Genomic DNA, 20,835 nt, shown 5'->3' on the forward strand with positions numbered 1-20,835 from the left:
ATATGTACTGAATAAAACAACCGTTATTAACTATCAGGAAGGAAATTTTAGTTGGAATTGCTTACGTGGTGAAGTATAATGTCAGGATGAGTGACAACAGGATTAAAATTCAGAGATACAGCAAAGTAATGGAAACTGAAATTTATTTCACAAAGTCATTGGCCTATAAAGAATAATGATTTCCAAGATCTCTTCTTGGCTTTTTATTCCACAATTGATGATTCTCTATCTTCAACTCTCATTATCTGTAAACTGTTTGGGAACAGATTGTGTGTTACTGTTCTTTATGTTCCCAACAGTTTCTTACGAAGTACTAAATATCTAAAGCAGGGGTATCAGATATGATTTGGCTGTATCTGCACCCAAATCTCATCTTGAATTGTAGCTCCCATAATCCCCAGATGTCATGGGAGGAGCCCAGCGTTAAGTAACTGAATCATGGGGGCGGGTCTTCCCTGTGCCATTCTCATGATAGTGAATAAGTGTCATGACATCTGATGGTTTTATAAAGGGCAGTTACCCTGCACATGCTGTCTTACCAGCTATCATGTAAGACATGACTTCACTCCCTTTTCACCTTCTGCCATAATTTGAGGCCTCCCCAGCCATGTGGAACTGTGAATCCATTAAATCTTTTTCTTTATAAATTATCCAGTCTCAGGTATTTCTTCATAACAGTATGAAAATGAACTAGTACAGTATCCAATATTTTGGTTTCCCTGAGTCCCAATGGATGAAGAATTGTCTTGGGCCACACATAAAATATACTAATGATATTGATAGCTGATGAGTAAAAAAAAAAAAAAAAAGAAAGAAAGAAAGAAAGAAAGATCACAAAAAAAAGTCATAATGTTTTAAGAAAGTTTACAAATTTGGGTTGGGCCTCATTCAAAGCCGTCCTAGATCACATGCAGCCCAAGGGCCATGGGTTGGACAAGCTTGGCCTAAAGGGTTTAGTAAGTACTCAAATATTTTTGATTGCCAGATTAGAGGGGATAAGTTCAAATTCATTACTAAAGCAAATATCACCTATTTTTATGACTATCTGATGGTGTATGCTAGAAACATTTTGAATAAGTCCTTACCACTAAATGCCATTTTTTAAATGACAGATGTGGGGGGTAGATAAATAAAAAGCTTTGCAACTTTTAAAGATGGCATATAGGTTAGACTGAATGGTTACCATATATTCTGTCACAATTAATTATTACAAGGTACTTTTGGATTCACTTATTAACAAATATTTATTGAACACCTTTGGTGCCAGGCACTATGTCAAGCACCAGGGAGAAGCTTAATCTGACTTAACTTCAAGTGTTAAGCTTTCATTTTAGAATATGAGATGAGACACGTGCCTGAACAATGTAATAAAAAGCAACAGAATTGATGAGAGAAACAGGCAGACAGACAGGGCTAAGAGAGCTCCGAGGAGAAAAAAGTTACTTTCCAACAGCGAAAATCAGGGTAAACAAGGTGGCTACCTTGCTATATCCCCTCGGTAGAGAGACTTGTACTCCCAGTTCGCAGGATCTGGTTTCTTATCTGTTCTGAAGGTTTCTCCTGTCACAGCCTGAATGTCCTCAAGCCAAACAAAGCGATGTCCAGTATCAGCTGCAGCATTATTTCCTTGACTGTGGGACACAGGAAGAAGAAGGGACTTTAAAAATCTTTCACTGACACAGTTGGCATTTTCAGCAATATTAAACACTTCAAACTCCACATGGCATCAAACACATCGAAATACATAAAATATACACGTGCCATAGAGATGGAAGAGGACTCTCGCTCTGGACAAAGAGTTTTAAAAAACAAGGGAAGGCTGAGCGTGATGGCTAACGCCTATACTCCCAGCACTTTGGGAGGCTGAGGCAGGCAGATCACGAGGCCAGGAGTTCAAGACCAGCCTGACCAACATGGTGAAACCCCATCTCTATTAAAAATACAAAAATTAGCCAGGCACAGTGGCACGCACATGTAATCCCAGCTATGTGGGAGACTGAGGCAGGAGAATCACTTGAACCCAGAAGGCAGAGGTTGCAGTGAGCCGAGATCGCGCCACTGCACTCCAGCCTGGGCGACAGGGCGAAACTCTGTCTCAAAAAAATAAGTAAATAAAAATAAAGTAAAACCTGTCACCAACTAAATGACACTCTACCAACAGAAGAAGTCTTGTCTCAAAAATTAACCTGAATAATACAGGTATACAGGAGTTCTTTTAAATATTTCATTTAGATTACTGTAACTTGAATTTCCTATAAATTTATAAACAAGGTCTTTTCCTAAAAAGTATTCCTGCTCTGAGGCACCTTGGAGGGCTAGGCAGAGGCAACTACCACACCTCCAAAGGTAACAACCACCGACATTAATGTGCACTGCCCTAACTTCACCTAACTTACTTGAAAGTGACTACTTTATTCCAACTCAAAATTTCTTTCAAAAGCCATGGTTCTGAACTGTTCAGCCTCCACTATTACTTAGGCTTGGTCTCAGCCTCATTTTTACAGTCTGGACTCTATTCACCGTTTTGCTTATACGTCTGGACCTCGTATGTAAAAGACAGAATCACGAGGCTCCCCTGAAGACAAGATCCTAAGCTATCTCTCTGAACCAATGTGTGAGCTGGCAGCCTTTCAGCTCAGATACAAAAGGAACCACTCCCGAGGCGTTGAGAGGGAGGGAAGGTTTTTCCCACATCTAACATCTTCTAGAGAAAATCAGTTGATAATGCTGCTGACACAAGAAGCTGCCACAGTAGTCAAAACAGCCATTAACTGGTGTTCCATCTCTGCTTTTCAGCTCTGCCCAGGTAAAAATAAAGATTCTGGAGGCTTCTTAATTATTCTTGGCAGGGAATACAAGGGAATGACATTTCAGAAACACTAAATAGCTACTCAATACATAATTGTTGAATGATGAGCCTCAGGTTAATGTATGAAGATTTTAACACATCCCCCTTCAGAACAACTGCAGAGGGCTTTCTGTCTACAAAAACCATAAGGGCCAATGAAAAGATGTAGAGCTTACTACAAACTGATTGATCCATTCGAGAAAGAAATGGAAAGCCAACTGGGAGAAAAAAAGCATAGGCCAGCTCCAGACCACTCCTGAGGAGTAATCAGGCATTTTCCTCTCCTACTGAGCTAAGGAAGTAGGATGCGGTAGTCTGGGCTCTGTGCGAGAAAGGAGCTGCCTCCACCTGAGGGTGAGGGAAAGCTCATCCCAGAAACCCAAGGTAAGTTAGTAGCTGTGGCCTCTGGGGAAGCCATTCGTCATCACCCTGAAACAGTCTCATGTGGTCTGCTACCCTCATGAACCCACTTTCCTGACATCATGGAAAGAGTCTCACCACTCACTAATACTGTAGTCCTTGTCTATGTGGAAATAATTCTTCCAAGTCACATTCTCAGGAAGAGAATACATAAGGTAATAACAAGAAAGTAAAAAAGAAGGACAAGAACAATCTTAATAAGGATATTCTATAAAATATCAACAAACTTAAAAATGCCCTCTGAATCATAAAACTATCCAGTTGTATCTGGATCATAAAACTCTGAGCTGTAAAGATCCCCTGATACGATTCAGCATAGGCTGAAATTAACTATCCTTCAAGTTCTAAAGGTAGTTCCTATGTAGTTTCGGGAAATCCTTTAAAACTCATTTTCCTCAGCTATAAAAAAGGACAAGTAGCTAAAAGGCGAATTTTGGGAAGACATAACAATTAAAGGAGCTTGTTTTAAAGACACAGTAAAAAGTAAGGATACCAAAAACATATTCATTCATTTGTTGAACAAAAACGCATTAAGTGCTTACTCTGTGTCGGGCCCTGTGCACCAAGTACTGGGGGAATATAGTGGTAAGCAAGACAGGCCTGATTCCTGCGCTCAAAAATTCAGTCAAATTCAGAACCTTTTGGCTCGACTGCTTTATTTTTTCCTCTAAAGAGCAAGCTTGGGTTACAGGTAGAGCATCTGAGATACACAGAGGGCTACATCAATCAGGCTCCTCTGAGCCACACCGGCCTGCAGTGCTCTCCAGCACAATCTGATGACAGAGGGATCCCGTAAGCCTGCAGTGACTGGCTCTCAGATGGAAGCATTAATCGCCAGGTTCCACACTTGCTCCGATGCAGAGCTCTCACTGACATCAATGGGACTTCTAAGCACACAATGGAAGTAACTAACTCCTGAAGGCTGGGCGCAGTGGCTCATGCCTAGAATCCCAGGACTTTGGGGAGCCGAGGCAAGTGGATTGCTTAAGGCCAGGAGTTTGACACCAGCCCTGGTCAACATGGCGAAACCCCCATCTGTACTAAAAATACAAAAATTAGCCAGGCGTGGTAGTGCATGCACTGTAGTCCCAGCTACAGTGGGTGCCTATAGTCTCAGGCAGAGGCATGAGAATCACTTGAACCTGAGAGGCAGAGGTTGCAGTAAGGTGAGATGGCACCACTGCACTCCAGCCTGGGTGACACAGTGAGACTCTGTCTCAAAAAAAGGGAAAAAAAAATTCCTGAAGAGTTGCAAAAATATCAACAGCACTATTTCTTTTTTAAAGATGTTCTAGACAAGTATCTAAGTTTTCTCTCTTCTAGACCATATGAGCAAAAAAAGGAAAAAGTTAAATAAGCAACAATTCAGGTAGTTTCACCATATACCACCTGTCCCACTTACAGGCAAATACCCCTCTACTTAGGAGTACATTCAACTAGGAACAGAGAAAAAGCTGTATTGAGCACCTATACCGTGGCCGTTCTGCAGAATGCATTGAAAAATATGCTCAAGGTAGAAAGCAGAGTAGGCCAGGAGCAGTGTCTCATGCTCTTAATCCCAGCACTTTGGGAGGCCGAGGTGCGTGGATCAACTGAGGTCAGGAGCTCAAGACCAGCCTGGCTAACATGGTGAAACCCCATCTCTACTAAAAATACAAAAATTTAGCCAGTTTGGTGGCAGATGCCTGTAATCTCAGCTACTTGGGAGGCTGAGGCAGAAGAACTGCTTGAACCCGGGAGGTAGAGGTTGCAGAGAGCCAAGATTGCACCACTGCACTCCAACCTGGGTAACAGGAGTAAAACTCCGTCTAAAAAAAAAAAAAAAGAAAGAAAGAAAGCAGAGTAAAATATGGGAGAAATAAAGCCCCCAAGGAATGGACACACTGTAGTCATGAGCTGTTTTATACCACCTTCAACACAGTGGTCCTGAATAAATATGAAAAGGAAAAGGAAAAATGTGACAATTATTTAAGTGCTATGTTAATCTTAAAGTGTGTGTGATCATGTACACACACAGGAGTTGATAGGAGTGACTGGATGAAAGACATATCAAGGCAGAGAAAGAAGATTTTGTTCCTCTTACCCTGAGTGTGGAGACCCACGGCCCTCAGAAAGGGAACCCTTATCTATGAGGTGCACTGACTCACGGGCCCACTGCAGCACATCTGCCATCTTTTGAAAATCCCAAAGACTTTTTGTCTGAACCAGACTCACACAATCATTACTGCGTCTAAATAACATTTCTCAAATAAAATCATGTCCCTAATTTGTTCCTTTTCTTTTTTAAGCTGATATAATGGTAGAGCTCTCTTCTGACTGACTAAACGGTTATTCAAATATCTAATTTGCGGCAACAATTAAGGGAGAAAAACTCAAGACTTAAAATATCATAGGGACTCGAGAACAGCAACCTACTTCGGCTTCTCAGATTCCTTTTTACTGCCTCCGATGGCTCTGGAAGGTCTGTCCTTTTCAGAATCAGTGTCTGTCTCAGACCTGCTGCTACTCGACTGTCCATGTTTCCTCTTTGTTTTCTTATGATGCTGATGCTTCCTTCTTTTCTTTTTCTCTTTCTTCTTTTTTCTGCTTGTTTGTTTGAGCTTTTTGTTAGTGTCACTTTCATCTGAAGGCTCTGATTTCAGAGGACTCCTGTTTGGGAAAACCAACTTTAGAATTACTTTCTAAAAAGACGTAGGAAAAATAATAATCCATAAATAAGTCAACAAATACTTAAGAGGGAACTCTATAAATGTTCACACAGATTTACTATTTGCCCATATATTAGACAGTAACTTCCTGCATTACACCTCACCTGCAAGACTTAGGAACTGGACCTCAAATAAAAACAGGTGAAGAAAATCTAATTTTAATAGTTTCTAAACCTATACTTTCATATTTATACATCTTTAAATGAAAGTAACCTACTACTTATCAAATATATTATTTTTAAGACATTATGAAAGGTTGGCTGGGTGTGGTGACTCACACCTATAATCCTACTACTTTGGGAGGCCAAAGCAGGAGGACTGCTGAAGGTGCTTGGGAGATTGAGACAAGTCTGGGCAACATAGCAAGACCTCATTTTTATTTTTAAAAAATGAACTGATTAAATTTAAAACAATTATTGTAAAATGTTTATTTTCAGTGCCACATATGAAGCCAACATGTGGTTAATGGGAAAAAAAAAGCACATTTAATTGTGGTCCTTGTTTTTACAGAGACGACGAGCTCTTCTTCCTCATTACTGAAATATCTAATATCTACCAACTCCCTCTCATGCATCAACTATTCTCAATCTCCAAAGGCTTCTTACACATTTAGGGCACGGGGTTTCACAGCCTATTCACCTTATTAGTGAAACCACCTAGTCTATATTTGTGAGAGAGCTTATTTCTCAGTTCAACGATCTAGAACAAGATTCTTTCACAGCTGAGGAGAGAGATGTGCCATCTTGCTTTCCTTGATGTTTTCAGGCCATTTTTAATCTTATATTATACAAGCTCCCTCTATTTTTACAAAAGGGTTGAAAATGCAACTAAAGAAATATCCGAATTATGATATTCTAAAGGTTACTAATGAGGTTAGTAAAGTTACTTGAGAATCACAATGATGCCATTTCCCTCTTGGCCTAATTACAGGCACTAACTGTGTCATGTACTTGCCACTGCAAAGCAAAGAAAAAAAACAGTACAAGAGGTAAGGAAAAACAGTCAAAGATCACCTCATTACTTTAAGTAAGAGTTTGACATAGCTCTTTTATTAGAGTTTTCTAAGGAGCATTATTTCAGCTAAGCTATAGACAGTAAGCTGACAAAAACGAAAACACATCTGTCAAACAAAAACTACCTCGACAGCGGTGACCCTTCAGAAACATGGGCTGTGGCTGCTTCAATTTGCTGGCTCAGGGACGTTATGGATCCAACACAAAAGCTTGGGTTGCTCAGCCAGTCTAACTCTGCACAGGCAAAAGGAGAAAAGATCAATGAAATTAACTCAATATGATTCTAAAGCAGGAGATGTATCCATCTCTTCAGTTGACATCCTAATTCACAGCCAATGTCAGCCAGACATTTTGAACAGTCAGTCCAAAGTCCACAGAAGCTGAACAGAATCCATGAAATTTTTATTTCACAAGGCATGGCTTTAATACACTCTAAAATATTAAAGACAGAAATCCTTCTGTGATATCAAGCTGCAGCTTAAGCAAAAGCCACGTAACAAGTACAGCCTAAAAGGCGAGAAGGCATGATGCATTCCATCCATCCACAGCGTCTAATGAGTATGAATGCTTCCAAAGCATTAGGCTTTTATGATCTCAAATTTGATTCAGACAATTCCTAATTGTATTAATCCATTCTCACACTGCTACAAAGAAATACTCAAGACTGGGTCATTTATAAAGGAAAGAGGTTTAATTGACTCGCAGTTCCATATAGCTGGGGAGGCCTCAGGAAACTTACAATCACGGTGGAAAGCGAAGGAGAAGCAAGGACCTCCTTGATGTGGCAGCAGCAGAGAAAAGAGTGAAGAGCCAAGGGGGAAGAGCCCCTTATAAAACCATCAGATCTCACAGAGGACTCACTCACTATGATGAGAACAGCATGGGGAAAACTGCCCCCAGGATCCAATCACCTCCCACCAGGTTCCTCCCTTGATGCATGGAGATTAAAGGGATTACAATTCAAGATTGGGGGGCACACACGGTCAAACCATATCAATAACTGCATCTCAGTAAAGAGAAGACACCAGAATGTATGCTTTCTGACAACAGGTACTGTTTTAATCACTGGCTTATAGTAGGTATGCAACATATACTTGTGAGAAAGACGAAGGAAGGAAAATCCAAAGAAAGAAAGGCGTAATAAACAGCACAGAAAATCAAGAGAAAGAAGTGAGAGATTCTAACTTAAGTGCCTATAGTAGGCCAAACACCAGACTAAGCACTTACATCCTTTTCATCTTTTAATCCTCACAACAGGGCGTTATGGGAGGTATTATGATCACCATTTTATAGAAGAGGAAACTAAGACTCAAAGTGGTTAAGTAATTAGTAAGGTCATACCTAGTAAAAGCTAAACAAATGCTCATGCAGCCTTCTACTGTCTTTTTCCTTCTGAGGTTGGCTCCCTTCACTTGGGGCTACTTCTTGGCAAAAGATATGTGAAACTAGTTCCTATTGCTCACTGAGATCAAAATTATTTCCACAATAATCAGATTCTATCATGAACCAAAAAAAGTGGAAAAAGACAAAACAAACAGTATTCAGGAAAAGATGCTCTCAAACAATTCCAGTATATTTCTACATAAATATTCTAGATAGTGATGACAGCTGGAAGAAAATGTAAAGAAATACAGACATCACAACGTACAGTGTGTGACTCTTCAAAGTCCTTCAGAAGACAAAAGAAAGGCTTTATAAATTTGAGAGATGGGGTCTTGCTGTGTTGCCCAAGCTGACCTCAAACTCCTACACTCAAACAATCCTCCTGCTTCAGCCTCCCAAGCAGCTGGGACTACAGGCGCGCCACCACTGTGCCAGGCTTTTGAGGATGCAACTGAGGCTTTGCCGTATGGCACTACTGTGGGGGGCAAACTCAGAAAGAAATAAAACTCAGCCAGCACATCTATTATATTAGCACTTTGGGAAGCCAAGGGGGGAAGATCACTTGAGCCCAGGAGTTCAAGACCAGCCTGGGAAACATAAGCAAGACTCCATCTCTATTTTAAAAAAAGAAAGAAAGGAAGGAAGGAAGAAAAGAAAAAAATTAAAGTCTTGGGTTTTGAACCTGAATCATCATGGACCCTCTGTGACCTTCATGCCAATTGAATGACCTTCTGCAGAGCAAAAGGTATTTTCACCTGACAAGAAGTTGTGTTTTGTTTTATTTTTTGATAGCATATTAACAGTGGACATGCATGGAATATTAGAAGTAATATTAGAAGTAATAATCACTGTGTGCTAGGCCTGGAAAGATTTTGGAAGTCCTCTAGTCCATGAACTTTTTCTTAGGCAAGGAACTCGCTTTTCAAATAGAATCTTCCAGAGAAGTCCAAAATGAAGAATAGAAAAGGCAGGGATGCTCTCTAGTTGGGAGTTTAGAGAGAGGAGCTGGGTCTGAGACGGCTCTTCAGAGCACAGCCTGGACACCTCTCCCTCACTTATAGACCAACAGCTGGAGGCCCAGCTGTGGCTAAGGGCACACATCTGGACCTGAATCTGTGACTCTTCATTCAGTTCCCTCCACCCCACACCATGGAGCTTCTCTTCACTTTCTCAACTAGGGAGGCTGGTTCTCCTAAAGTCTCCCTGCAATTGGTACATGGGGCTTTTATGGCAATCTTCACATTGTAATCTCATTATCTTCCCACTATACTCTAAGTCAAGGGTCAACAACTCAAATCCTTATAGAGACCAGATTAGTAATGACTACTGAGATACTACAGAAGTGGCAAAAGAAAAAAGAAACAAACAAAAATATTCTGCCAAACAAATAACCAACTGGCTTACAACTCTTACATCCAAGTTTCCAGCTCCCTCCCCTCCTCCCACCTGTCACTTCCCAAACTACAAGCCCCATGAGGGCCGGGGCCATGACTATTTACTACTGTACTCCCAACTCCTAGCACAGTGCCTTGGTACAAAGCAACTGGACTCGATAAATACCTGTTGAATTAATAAAATGAATGAGGATATGGACCACATCTTTGCACGTTTATACCCCCAACACCTAATCAAATGAACAAACTGAAGAAATATGAAATCTTCAAAAAAAAAATCCATTATCTGGGCATAAAGTACAACTAGTATAATTCTTCCTTTCTTCATTGTACATGTATATTTAAATATTACATAAGTTACTGAATACCAACTACATGCCCAGACACAGGTCTAGGTATTGGGGGTACAGTGGGGAACAAGAAAGGTTCTGCTCACATGGTGCTTACAATCATAACCTTCACTGTCAAATAATACACTTGGAGCCAGGCACGGTGGATCACTCCTGTAATCCAAGCACTTTGGGAGGCCAAGGCAGGAGGATGACAAGGTCGACCAGCTTGGCCAACATGGTGAAACCCCTTCTCTACTCAAAATACAAAAATTAGCCAAGCATGGTGGTGGGGGCACCTGTAGTCACACCTACTTGGGAGACTGAGGCAGGATAATTGCCTAAATCTGGGAGGCAGAGGTTGCAGTGAGCTGAGATCGCACCACTGCATTTTGGCCTGGGCGACAGAGCAAGACTCCATCCCCCCCAAAAAAAAAAAAAAAATACACTTGGATTGTTAAATTCAAAGTTAATTCAACAAAATTCTGGAGAAAGTTATCTGAGACGAAAAGATGCTTATTAATCAGATTGCAAAGTCCTTTTCAATAATTACATCCTCACATAATTTACATACTTGATGGATATAAAATATGTACATAAGTAATTATGCCAATACTAAGCAAGATGTAACATTTATAGAGAAGACCAGCAGCACACCAAATGCCTATGGTTTAAGAAAGAGAATCCCACTGGCTGACAAATCTTTTGTCCTCTCAGGTTAGTAAATTACAAGTTGGAATGTGCCTGGAAATTAACACTCTATACATTTTATTATGCATACACACCAAGAAATGTGGAAACATCAGGTAGAAAAACCACTTTAGAACTACTACCTAACAAAAATAGGCAGGTATCTGGTAGAAATGTAGCATGTATAAATTTTCAGGGTAATTTAACAGAAAATAATATAATGAATCATCACTGAATAATTTAAGCTGAAATGCTTTTTATGAACATTTATTATGTAACCCTATTTCTCCATGACTAGTGAAAATGCTTTAATTCAATTATATCACACATAGAGGGAGGAAAAAATTGCTATTAAAAGATTTGAACTTTAAAATAGATTTTAAATTATAATTGGACAGAATACCCAAGTTCTACATCCATTTCCCTTTTATTATAACAAAATAGCACTGATTACTAGTTTGTTTAGGTGAACTCAGAGGTAAGTGCTCCTCCAGAGATGGCAATTCAAAAACATTTCTAGGGCCAACTGTATAAATAAAGTAGTGTATATATTATGAAAGAGATTTGTTCCTTTGAAATGAATAAGCCAAGTTCTTAGTTTTGATTGGAACTCTCATTTTCTGACAAAGGATCTGGGAGCACAACCTTATATATACAAAAAGCACCAGCAAACATGGCTGAGAACTGCATTTAAGATGATTATTCCAGAGAACCTGAGCAAAGCCAGCTCTTCCAAGGCAGTTAACCTACCATTTGAAGAGTCCCAGTAATTCCAAAGGTATTATATAAAGGACCAAAACCCCAGTGTTCTAATATCTTAGCACGGTTTATAACACAAGCTCTGTAGTTAGAAGGACCTGTGTTCAAACTGGTTGTTTCTTAGTTGTGCAATTCTGAACGAAATAATTTCTCTGAGTCTCTTTTTTTTAATTGGGTAATTTTTTAACTAACAGCCAGGTACTGCTCTAGGTGCTAGGAATGCAAGATGATAAGACAAACCCAACACTCCCCTCACGGTGCTGTCCTACTAACCGTCACTTACACATAATGTGACAAATTCAGAGAGAGAGAAAATATACAGGGAATAGTGACAGCACATCCCCTAATTCAAACAAGGTCTGGATCAGAGAAAGCTGCCTGAGAAAATATCTCAGCTAAGATCTAAAGGAGGAGGAGTGAAGGAAATAGGCTCCTAGAAAGTGTCTGGGAAACAGACTCTGAGAAATAGCATAAGTGATTGTGGCTTGGCCATTGGAACTGAGTGGAAATAGGGGCAAAATGAAGCAGGAGAGGTAGGGCCTTTTATGTTTGAGAGCTTGGCATTACCCTAAGAGGAATGGGCAGATAGTCACAGTTTTGAATGAGAGTGACAAAATCAGATACACTGTTTGAAAGATCAGCAGCAAAGAACAGCGTTTAAGAGCACGTGTTTTAGGCTGGGCGCGGTGGCTCATGCCCATAATCCTAGCACTTTGGGAGGCCGAGGAGGACAGATCATTTCAGGTCAGGAGTTCGACACCAGTCTGCCCAACATGGTGAAACTCCACCTCTACTAGAAATACAAAATTTAGCCAGGCATGGTGGTGTGCACCTATAATCCCAGCTACTCAGGAGGCTGAGGGAGGAGAACTGTTTGAGCCCTGGAAGCGGAGGTTATAGTGAGTGGAGATGCCACTGCACTCTATCCTGGGCGACAGTGAGACTCTGTCTCCAAAAAAAAAAGAGCACACACTTTGAAGCTTAATTGCTGAGTTCAAATCCTGACTCTGTGACTTACTAATCACACGACCTTCAGAAGTTACTTACTGGCTCCCTCTGCATGTACAACTGAACAGAACTAACTTCATAGGGTTGTAATGAGAATTCACTAAGTTGGTATTTGTAAGGCATTTAAACCAGTGAATGGCACGTAATTTTTTTTTTTTTAGGAGATGGAGTCTCACTCTGTCGCCCGGGCTGGAGTACAGTGGCATGATCTTGGCTCACTACAACCTCCGCCTCCCGGGTTCAAGCAATTCTCCTGCCTCAGCCTTCCGAGTAGCTGGGACTAAAGGCACGTGCCACCACACCCGGCTAATTTTTTATATTTTTAGTAGAGATGGGGTTTCATCGTGTTAGCCAGGATGGTCTCAATCTCCTGACCTCGTGATCTGCCCCGCTCAGCCTCCCAAAGTGCTGGGATTACAGGTGTGAGCCACCATGCCCAGCCATAATATTTCTAAATAAAGACATTTTAAAATTCTTGCAACACTGTGGAGAGTGGTTCAGGGAGCAAAAGTAGGACTAACGGTGGGGATGCTACTTTAGGAGGCTGCTGTAGTAATCCAGGGGACGATGATGGCAAAAGTTAGGTAGTAGTAGTGAGATTACAGAGAAACGAAGGAGTTTCAGAGTTGTTTGGAAGCACTAATGAACTGAATGGGTGGAAGTGGGGAGTCAAGGTATGTGTCTAAGTTTTGGTTTGGGTGAATGGTAGTGTCATTTTCTGATTTGTGGACACAGGAAGAAAAATATTTGTGGGGAAAAAGATAATGTGGTTAGTTTCTTCCCCAAATATGGATAATATGTCTGCTTCATATAATATGAAGATTAAATAAATTAATATACCATCTTCCATTCCAAATCTGTCAAATATGTGATTCCCAAGCAACAATGTTTTAGGGTACACAATCCTTGTCAACAATCTGAGGGTGGGAAGAAAAGCTCCAGAATTAAAGGGGTCAGACAATGGGGGCTCTCTGCTGCTCCTGACACAATGGATGCTCCTATTCCTGTTTGTTGAAAGAATGAACTTTGCTAAACACAGCCTCAACAGACTCCTTCCTGAATGTGATACCTACTTAATTCCTAGCCTCTTTGTTTTTTTTCTTAGATGGAATCTCACTCTGTCACCCAGGTTAGAGTGCGGTGGTGAGATCTCAGTTCACTGCACCCTCCACCTCCCAGGCTCAAGCAATCCTCCCACCCCAGCCTTCCGAGTAGCTGGGACCACAGGCACATGCCACCACACCCGGCTAGTTTTTGTTGTTGTTGTTAGAGATGGGGTTTTGTCATGTTGCCCAGGCTGGTCTCAAACTCCTAAGCTAAAGTGATCTGCCCGCCTTAGCCTCCCAAAGTGCTGGGATTTCAGGTGTAAGTCACTGTGCCCAGCCCTTGGCCTAACTTTTAATGGTAGCCAGAAAGAGGAAAGCAGTGCCCCTTTCACTCATTTTGGTATTGGGTGTCTTTCCTGTCCAGGAGTAATGTTTTTTTTTAATTGAAACTCTGGGCCAGGCGTGGTGGCTCACGCCTGTAATCCAAGCACTTTGGAGGCCAAGGTGGGCGGATCACCTGAGGTTGGGAGTTCAAGACCAGCCTGACCAACATGGTGAAACCCCGTCTTAAAAAAAAATAAAAAATAAAAAATAAAAAAATAAAAAGAAACTCTGCACTCACTTGCTAATACCACTTTACATTTTTATAACATTTTTTATAGTGTAAGGCAAAAAGTACACCGCTTTTATTTATAACAGCAAAAGACTGGAAACAGTCCAAATGTCCTTAATAGGGGACTGGCTGAATACAGCATGTGACAGCCACACGATGGAGTTCTGTGCACTAGTAAAAAGAAATGAGGAAGATCTCCATAGAGTGTAGAGCGATCTCCAGGATCCAAGGTGAAATGCAGAACAGTATACACTGAACAAAGAGAGGGGAAATACAGTTGTGTATAGAAAGGAGGGAAAAAAATGGGAGGATACCATTGGCTAATGACGATGGTAACCTGCAGGGAAAGGAAAGTGACAGGTTGGAGGAACAGAGACGGAAGCTTTCTCTTCCCTGAATATACCTGGTTTACATTCTCAATGTTAGACTCAGTGTTTTACATCATTATAAAAGAAAATCAAATTAAAAAGAAAAAACAATCCCTAAAAATGGAAAACAAATGGAACAAATATATCTAAATATCAAACTGGTGGTAAAACCACACAGGGAATTGTTTCAAGTGATTTTCAAACTCAGTAATTTGACCATATACCCACTGTGGGATATGTCCTTAAAACAAACAGACCCATAAAGAAATCTGAAACAGTATTAGTCACATTAATACTGTCATTTTGAACACATAAAGAAGTTTAAAAATTAAATCAAAGTAAAAATTTCATAATCTTAAATTTGGACTGAAAACACTAATATGAATTCCTGATGTATTTTTCTCTTCCTGGTTCCATCCACTGAAAAAGTCTAGAAGTAATGACCACACCGTGGTGATGATACCCCTAAGAACCCAGTGTGTGGTTTTCATATATCCACACCATTTTCCACTAAAAGAAACCAGGATCCCCCGGAGAAATGGCCAACTCCAGGTCACAGTAGAAAATGTAAGTGATGATCCCTGGACATCTCTTAGGACAGAAAGCAAGAAAGCTATTAAATAAAGACAATTGGGTCAGGCCCAGCATGATGGCTCATGCCTGTAATCCCAGCAGTCTGGGAGGCCATGGCGGGAGCACTGCTTAAGACCAGGATTCAAGATCAGCCTGAACAACGTAGCAAGACCCTATCTCTAAAAAAAATAGTTAAGTCGTCAGGCGCAGTGGCTCACGCCTGTAATCCCAACACTTTGGGAAGCCAAGGTGAGTAGATCATAGGGTCAGGAGTTTGAGACCAGCCTGGCCAACATGATGAAACTCCATCTCTACTAAAAATATAAAAATTAGCCGGGCATGGTGGCGGCACATACCTGTAGTCCCAGCTACTTGGGAGGCTGAGGCAGGAGAATCGCTTGAACCCAGGAGGCAGAGTTTGCAGTGAGCCAAGATCGTGCCACTGCACTCCAGCCTGGGCAACAGAAAATCAAATAAATAAATGAATAAATAAGTCAGCCGAGTGTGGTAGTGTACACTAGTAGTCCTAGCTACTCAGGAGGCTGAGCCAGGAGGACTGCTTGAGCCTAGGAACTGAGTATTGTAGTGAGCTATGATTGCCCCACTACACTCCAACCCGGGCAACGGAGTGAAACCTCATCTTTTAAAAAAATCAACCTACCTGCAATGGATTGAAATATAAATGTTAAAAATTCATGAGTTCATAATGAAAACAAAAAAACCTCACAACTCATTGGTCACCTCTAGAAGTTACTGGGTCCCCAACTCACTATTCTGAGACTAAAAAAGAAATAAATTAAATTTTTATCCTAGGCCAAGTGAGGTGGCTCATGCACTTTGAGAGGCCGAGGCAGGTGAATCGTTTGAGGTCAGGAATTCAAGACCAGCCTCGCCAACATGGTGAAACTCTCTCTCTACTAAAAATATAAAAATTAGCCAGGCATGGTGGTGCACCACAATAGTCCCAGCTAATCAAGAGGCTGAGGCAAGAAAATCACTTGAACCTGAGAGGCAAAGGTTGCAGTGAGCCAGATCTCGCCACTGCACTCCAGCCTGGGAGACAGCTAGACTGTCTCAAAAAAAAAAAAAAAAAAAAAAAAAAAAGTATTTATCCTATCTTTCCTGCCTAAACTATATTCAGGGTATCCTAATAGTTCTTCATAGAATAACTGATATTAATAAATATAGGAGAGGCCAGGTGCAGTGGCTCACGCCTATAATCCCAGCGCTTTGGGAGGCCGAGGTGGGCAGATCACCTGGATGTCGGGAGTTCGAGACCAGCCTGACCAACAGGGAGAAACCCTGTCTCTACTAAAAATACAAAAAATTAGCTGGGCGTGATGGCACATGCCTGTAATCCTAGCTACTCAGGAGGCTGCGGCAGGAGAATCTCTTGAACCCAGGGCAGGGGTAGGGGGGAAGGAGGGGAGGAGGTTGTGGTGAGCTGAGATCATGCCATTGAACTCCAGCCTGGGCAACAAGAAGGAAACTCCATATCAAAAAAATAATAATACATATATATGTGTATGTGTGTGTATGTATGTGTGTATATATATATACACATACAGGAGGAATGATACAATTAGAAAATAACCATTTTGCAACCTCAATGAAATAATAATGGACCTAAGCAATAATCTAAATGGCTGCAAAAATCATTAGGTGTAAGGTTGATGGGCTGCTTCATGTGGGATGAATCAGGCTGCAAACACATGAATCCACTGGTCAATCTTAACATCACTATAAGAGGGAACATTAGATAGGCCGTCCTCCTGATTTGACTCAACAGCAAGTGCACTGATGCCTCCTTTTTATTTTTATTTTTTTGAGACAGGGTTTCACCATGTCGGTCAGGCTGGTCTCAAACTCCTAATCTCAAGTGATCCGCCCACCTCTGCCTTCCCAAAGTGTTAGGATTACAGGCGTGAGCCTCGACCAGCAAGGTACTTTCAATGAAAAGATTAAATCCGAATCTAATTAATTGACTAGATCTAAATACCAGTTTACAGGAAATACTGGGATACAGAAGCATGTTAAGTGACACTATGAGAATTTGGTGGGAAATGTCTACAGGACAAATGACACAGTTTCTTCAACAAATCCATCACATGGGAAAATGAAGAGGGAGAAACTGTTTTATACTGAAAGAGACCTAAGGCATATAGCCAGCCACAAAATGCAATGTTGGCTTTATTTTGGAAATTGACTTGAACGATCCAACTGTGAAATTCCATTTTTGAGACATTTTGTGAAATTCGAACACTGCTATGTGAAAATGACCAGAAATTATGGCTTTTTTTCATTATCAGAGATAATGCTGTGTTTAAATTTTTTTAAAAGACAGTCCTTTATAAAATATACTTTTATACACATTTTCCTGATGGTGGATATTCAGAGGATGTCAAATAAATACTATTTAAGAGTAAGACTCCTCTGCAAAATTTTGATTTCCCCCTCTCAAAATAAAAAGATAAAGCTTTGACATGTTATTAAAGATCACTATCCTCCATCATCATCAGCCCAACCGTATTTCCCAAGGCTCCTCTTTACACCACTGTATCTCCAGACAAACTAGATGATTTGCAGTTCTAATACTTTCCTTCTGCAGGCCTTGAAGGCCCTGGTATACCCTTCCACCATCTTTATGTGTCCAAATTCTACCCTCTTGAAGATCCATCCAAAACTTAGCTCCCGGCCAGGCACAGTGGCTCACGCCTGTAATCCCAGCACTTTGGGAGGCTGAGCCTGGAGGAGCACTTGAGCCCAGCAGTTTGAGACCAGCCTGGACAACACAGCAAAAACCTGTCGCTATTTAAGAAAAAAAAAAAAAAGTAGGCCAGGCACAGAGGCTCACACCTGTAATCTCAGCACTTTGGGAGGCCGAGGTGGGTGGATCATCTTAGGTCAGGAGTTCGAGACCAGCCTGGCCACGATGGTGAAACCCCATTTCTACTAAAAATACAAAAAATTAGCCAAGTATGGTGGTGCATGCCTGTAATCCAAGCTACTCAGGAGACTGAGGCACAAGAATCACTTGAACCTGGGAGGCAGAGGTTGCAGTGAGCTGAGATTGCACTACTGCACTCCAGCCTGGGTGACAGACTGAGAGTCTGACTCAAAAAGAATTTTTTTTAAAAAGAAAAAGAAAAAAAAATTTGCTCCTAGATAAAGCCTTCTTTGAACCTTCTATTAGAAGTAACTATTCCTGGGCCGGGTATGGTGGCTCACCAGTGTAATCCCAGCACTTTCGGAGGCCGAGGCAGGCAGATCACAAGGTCAGGAGTTAGAGACCAGCCTGGCCAAAATGGTGAAACCCGTCTCTAGTAAAAATACAAAAATTAGCCAAGCATGGTGGCGAGTGCCTGTAGTCCCAGCTACTCGAAAGGCTGAGGCAGAGAATCACTTGAACCAGGAGGCAGAAGTTGCAATGAGCCAAGATCACACCACCGGTTTCCAGATTGGGCAACAGAGCAAGACTTGGTCTCAAAAAAAAGGAAAAAAAGAAGTAATTATTCCTGTAGTTCACCTATGTTATCTATAACATCCTACCTTGTGATATACACTTTTTTTAGGTGCACTCATGCATTAATACAACACATAATTATTAAGTACCTACTATTGATCTGTATATCCAACAAATATTTATTGAATACCTATCATATTTTGGACCTGCGCTAGGAGCTAACAATGCTACAATGAATAGACAAACACTGCTCAACCTGATGAATATTTCAGTCTAGTAAAGGAAGACCACAATATTACACAAGAAATTACTCTCAATTATGAGAAATAGGATAAGTGCAATGGCTCATGCCTGCAGTCCTAGCACTTTGGGATGCCGAGGCAAAGGATTGCTTGAGCTGAAGAGTTTGAGACCAGCCTGGTCAACACAGTGAGACCTGGTCTCGTGTAATTAAAATTTTAAAAAATTAGCTGGGCCTGATGGTGCACATCTGTAGTTCCAGCTACTCGGGAGGCTGAGGCAGGAAGTTGAGCCCAAGAGTTTGAGACTGCAGTAAGTTATGACAGTGCCACTGCATTCCAGCCTGGGCAACAGAGTGAGATCCTGTTTCAAAAAAAAACAAAAAAATTATGAAAAACGATACAAAAAGTGTAGGAACTACATGAGAGGATATAGAGGTGTAAGACTCAATTGGGCACATAATTACTTTTTTTTTTTTTTTTTAGAGACAAGGTCCCCTTCAGGGTAGGATGCAATGGCACGATCATGGCTCACTGCAGCCTCAAACTTCTGGGCTCAAGCGATCCTCCCACCTCAGCCTCCTGAGCAGCTGGTACTACAGGTGTGCACCACCACGCTCGGCTAATTGTTTTTTTAAGAGATGGGAGTCTCCCTATGTTGCCCATGATGATTATTAACTCCTGGGCTCAAACCATCCTTCCACCTACAGGTGTGAGCCACTGCTCCTGGCCAGGATTACTTTTTAAATGAACTCACTATGTACCCCAATTTTTAACAATGCAGCTCTGTTGGAAATGTCTGGGGCTTAAGTAAAATGTGTAAAGCTATAACTCGATACACAGTAGGCCCACGTGCCCATCCAGAGAGAAACTGATTAGGATTTGGATACTAATCCCCTAGCTCCAGGCCTGCTAAGTAATATCAACCTAATACGCATTTCAGAAATAAGTATAACAGGAAAGGAAGGAATATGTAATAAAAGCATTCTGCATTTGCATCAAGGGTTTCTTTGAGATGTCGAGTATCATTATTCCCATTTTAAAGATGAAGTAACTGACGCTCGAAAAAAGAACAGAACCTAACAACATCATAATAGAGAAGTCCCAGCTCCAGGGCATGTACCCGTCTTTCTCCACCCCTCCATAACTCTACAACTCCGGCCCAGAAGAGTCCTTTGGGCCCCAGACCTCGGACGAGGTCCTGAGCCCTTCCCAGAAGGCTTTGCAGCGCCGCGGAGAACCCTGGGATACAAACGGATACACAAATCCAAGGTAAAAGTCTAGACATGGGCCCGAGAAACAGCTTCTTATACCCGCCAAGTACCTTCTTCGGCTCATTTGTGTGCTTACCTTTCTTGGAGCTCCCACTATCGGGGGCCTCACTCACCCCCGCAAAGGCCGGGAACAGCGCCATGACCACAGGCCGCACTGCCGTTCCTCTCTACAGAAATGGCGCCGGCGAGCGAGCGCCGGTCCGAGGACCCCGCCGTCGCGGTGCACTCTGGGAAATGTGGTTTTCCCGGCGCTTTCTAGGGCTTGACCCCGAAGCGGGAGGGGCGGGAGGGGCGGGAGGGGCGGGAGGGGCGGGAGGGGCGGGCGGGGCCCAGAGGGGAGGGGCGTCATGGCACGGGGACAAGGCGGGGCAGGGAGGCAGGGCAAAGCAGGACAGGGCGGGGCCGAGGGGGGCGGAGCAAGGAATGAAGGCTTCCTAGCGCTTGGGACACAGAACCCGAACTGCGAAAACCGGGGGAGCGGAATTGTTCACCGCGGAAAGGAACCGACGAAATTGGGATTCCAATTCGACCTGTAAATGTAGACCATCCCTTGCTAACCGGGTCAACTTAAACGCTCTAAGCATTAGTTTCCTTATCTGTAAAATGTTGAGAAGATTAAACATATTTATAAAGGGCCTAGCATTGAGTCCGGCCCATGAAAAGCACTTAATATATGTTAGCTATTATGTAAGTTATGATTGCTAGTT

At 41.8% G+C, this 20,835-nt stretch overlaps 1 protein-coding gene across 4 annotated transcripts in view; it reads right to left on the reverse strand.

Annotated features, from left to right (window-relative positions):
- NRDE2 (NRDE-2, necessary for RNA interference, domain containing) overlaps positions 1–20,330 on the reverse strand; it is a 65,267-nt gene extending 44,937 nt beyond the window's left edge. For all 4 annotated transcript variants that reach the window (XM_064375145.1, XM_064375144.1, XM_064375147.1 and 1 more), the window contains exons 1-4: positions 20,205–20,330; positions 7,115–7,223; positions 5,684–5,917; positions 1,482–1,631 (exon numbers count right to left, since the gene is read on the reverse strand). In XM_064375145.1, the coding sequence (XP_064231215.1) occupies positions 1,482–1,631; positions 5,684–5,917; positions 7,115–7,223; positions 20,205–20,268 (557 nt within the window). In that variant the 5' untranslated portion in view covers positions 20,269–20,330. The remainder of the gene's footprint in view (positions 1–1,481; positions 1,632–5,683; positions 5,918–7,114; positions 7,224–20,204) is intronic.
- Positions 20,331–20,835: the final 505 nt, after the last annotated feature.

Source organism: Aotus nancymaae, unplaced genomic scaffold, assembly GCF_030222135.1.
Source record: "Aotus nancymaae isolate 86718 unplaced genomic scaffold, 86718_ANA_hifiasm-v0.15.2.pri h1tg000011l, whole genome shotgun sequence".
In the NCBI taxonomy this organism is placed as follows: domain Eukaryota; kingdom Metazoa; phylum Chordata; class Mammalia; order Primates; family Aotidae; genus Aotus; species Aotus nancymaae.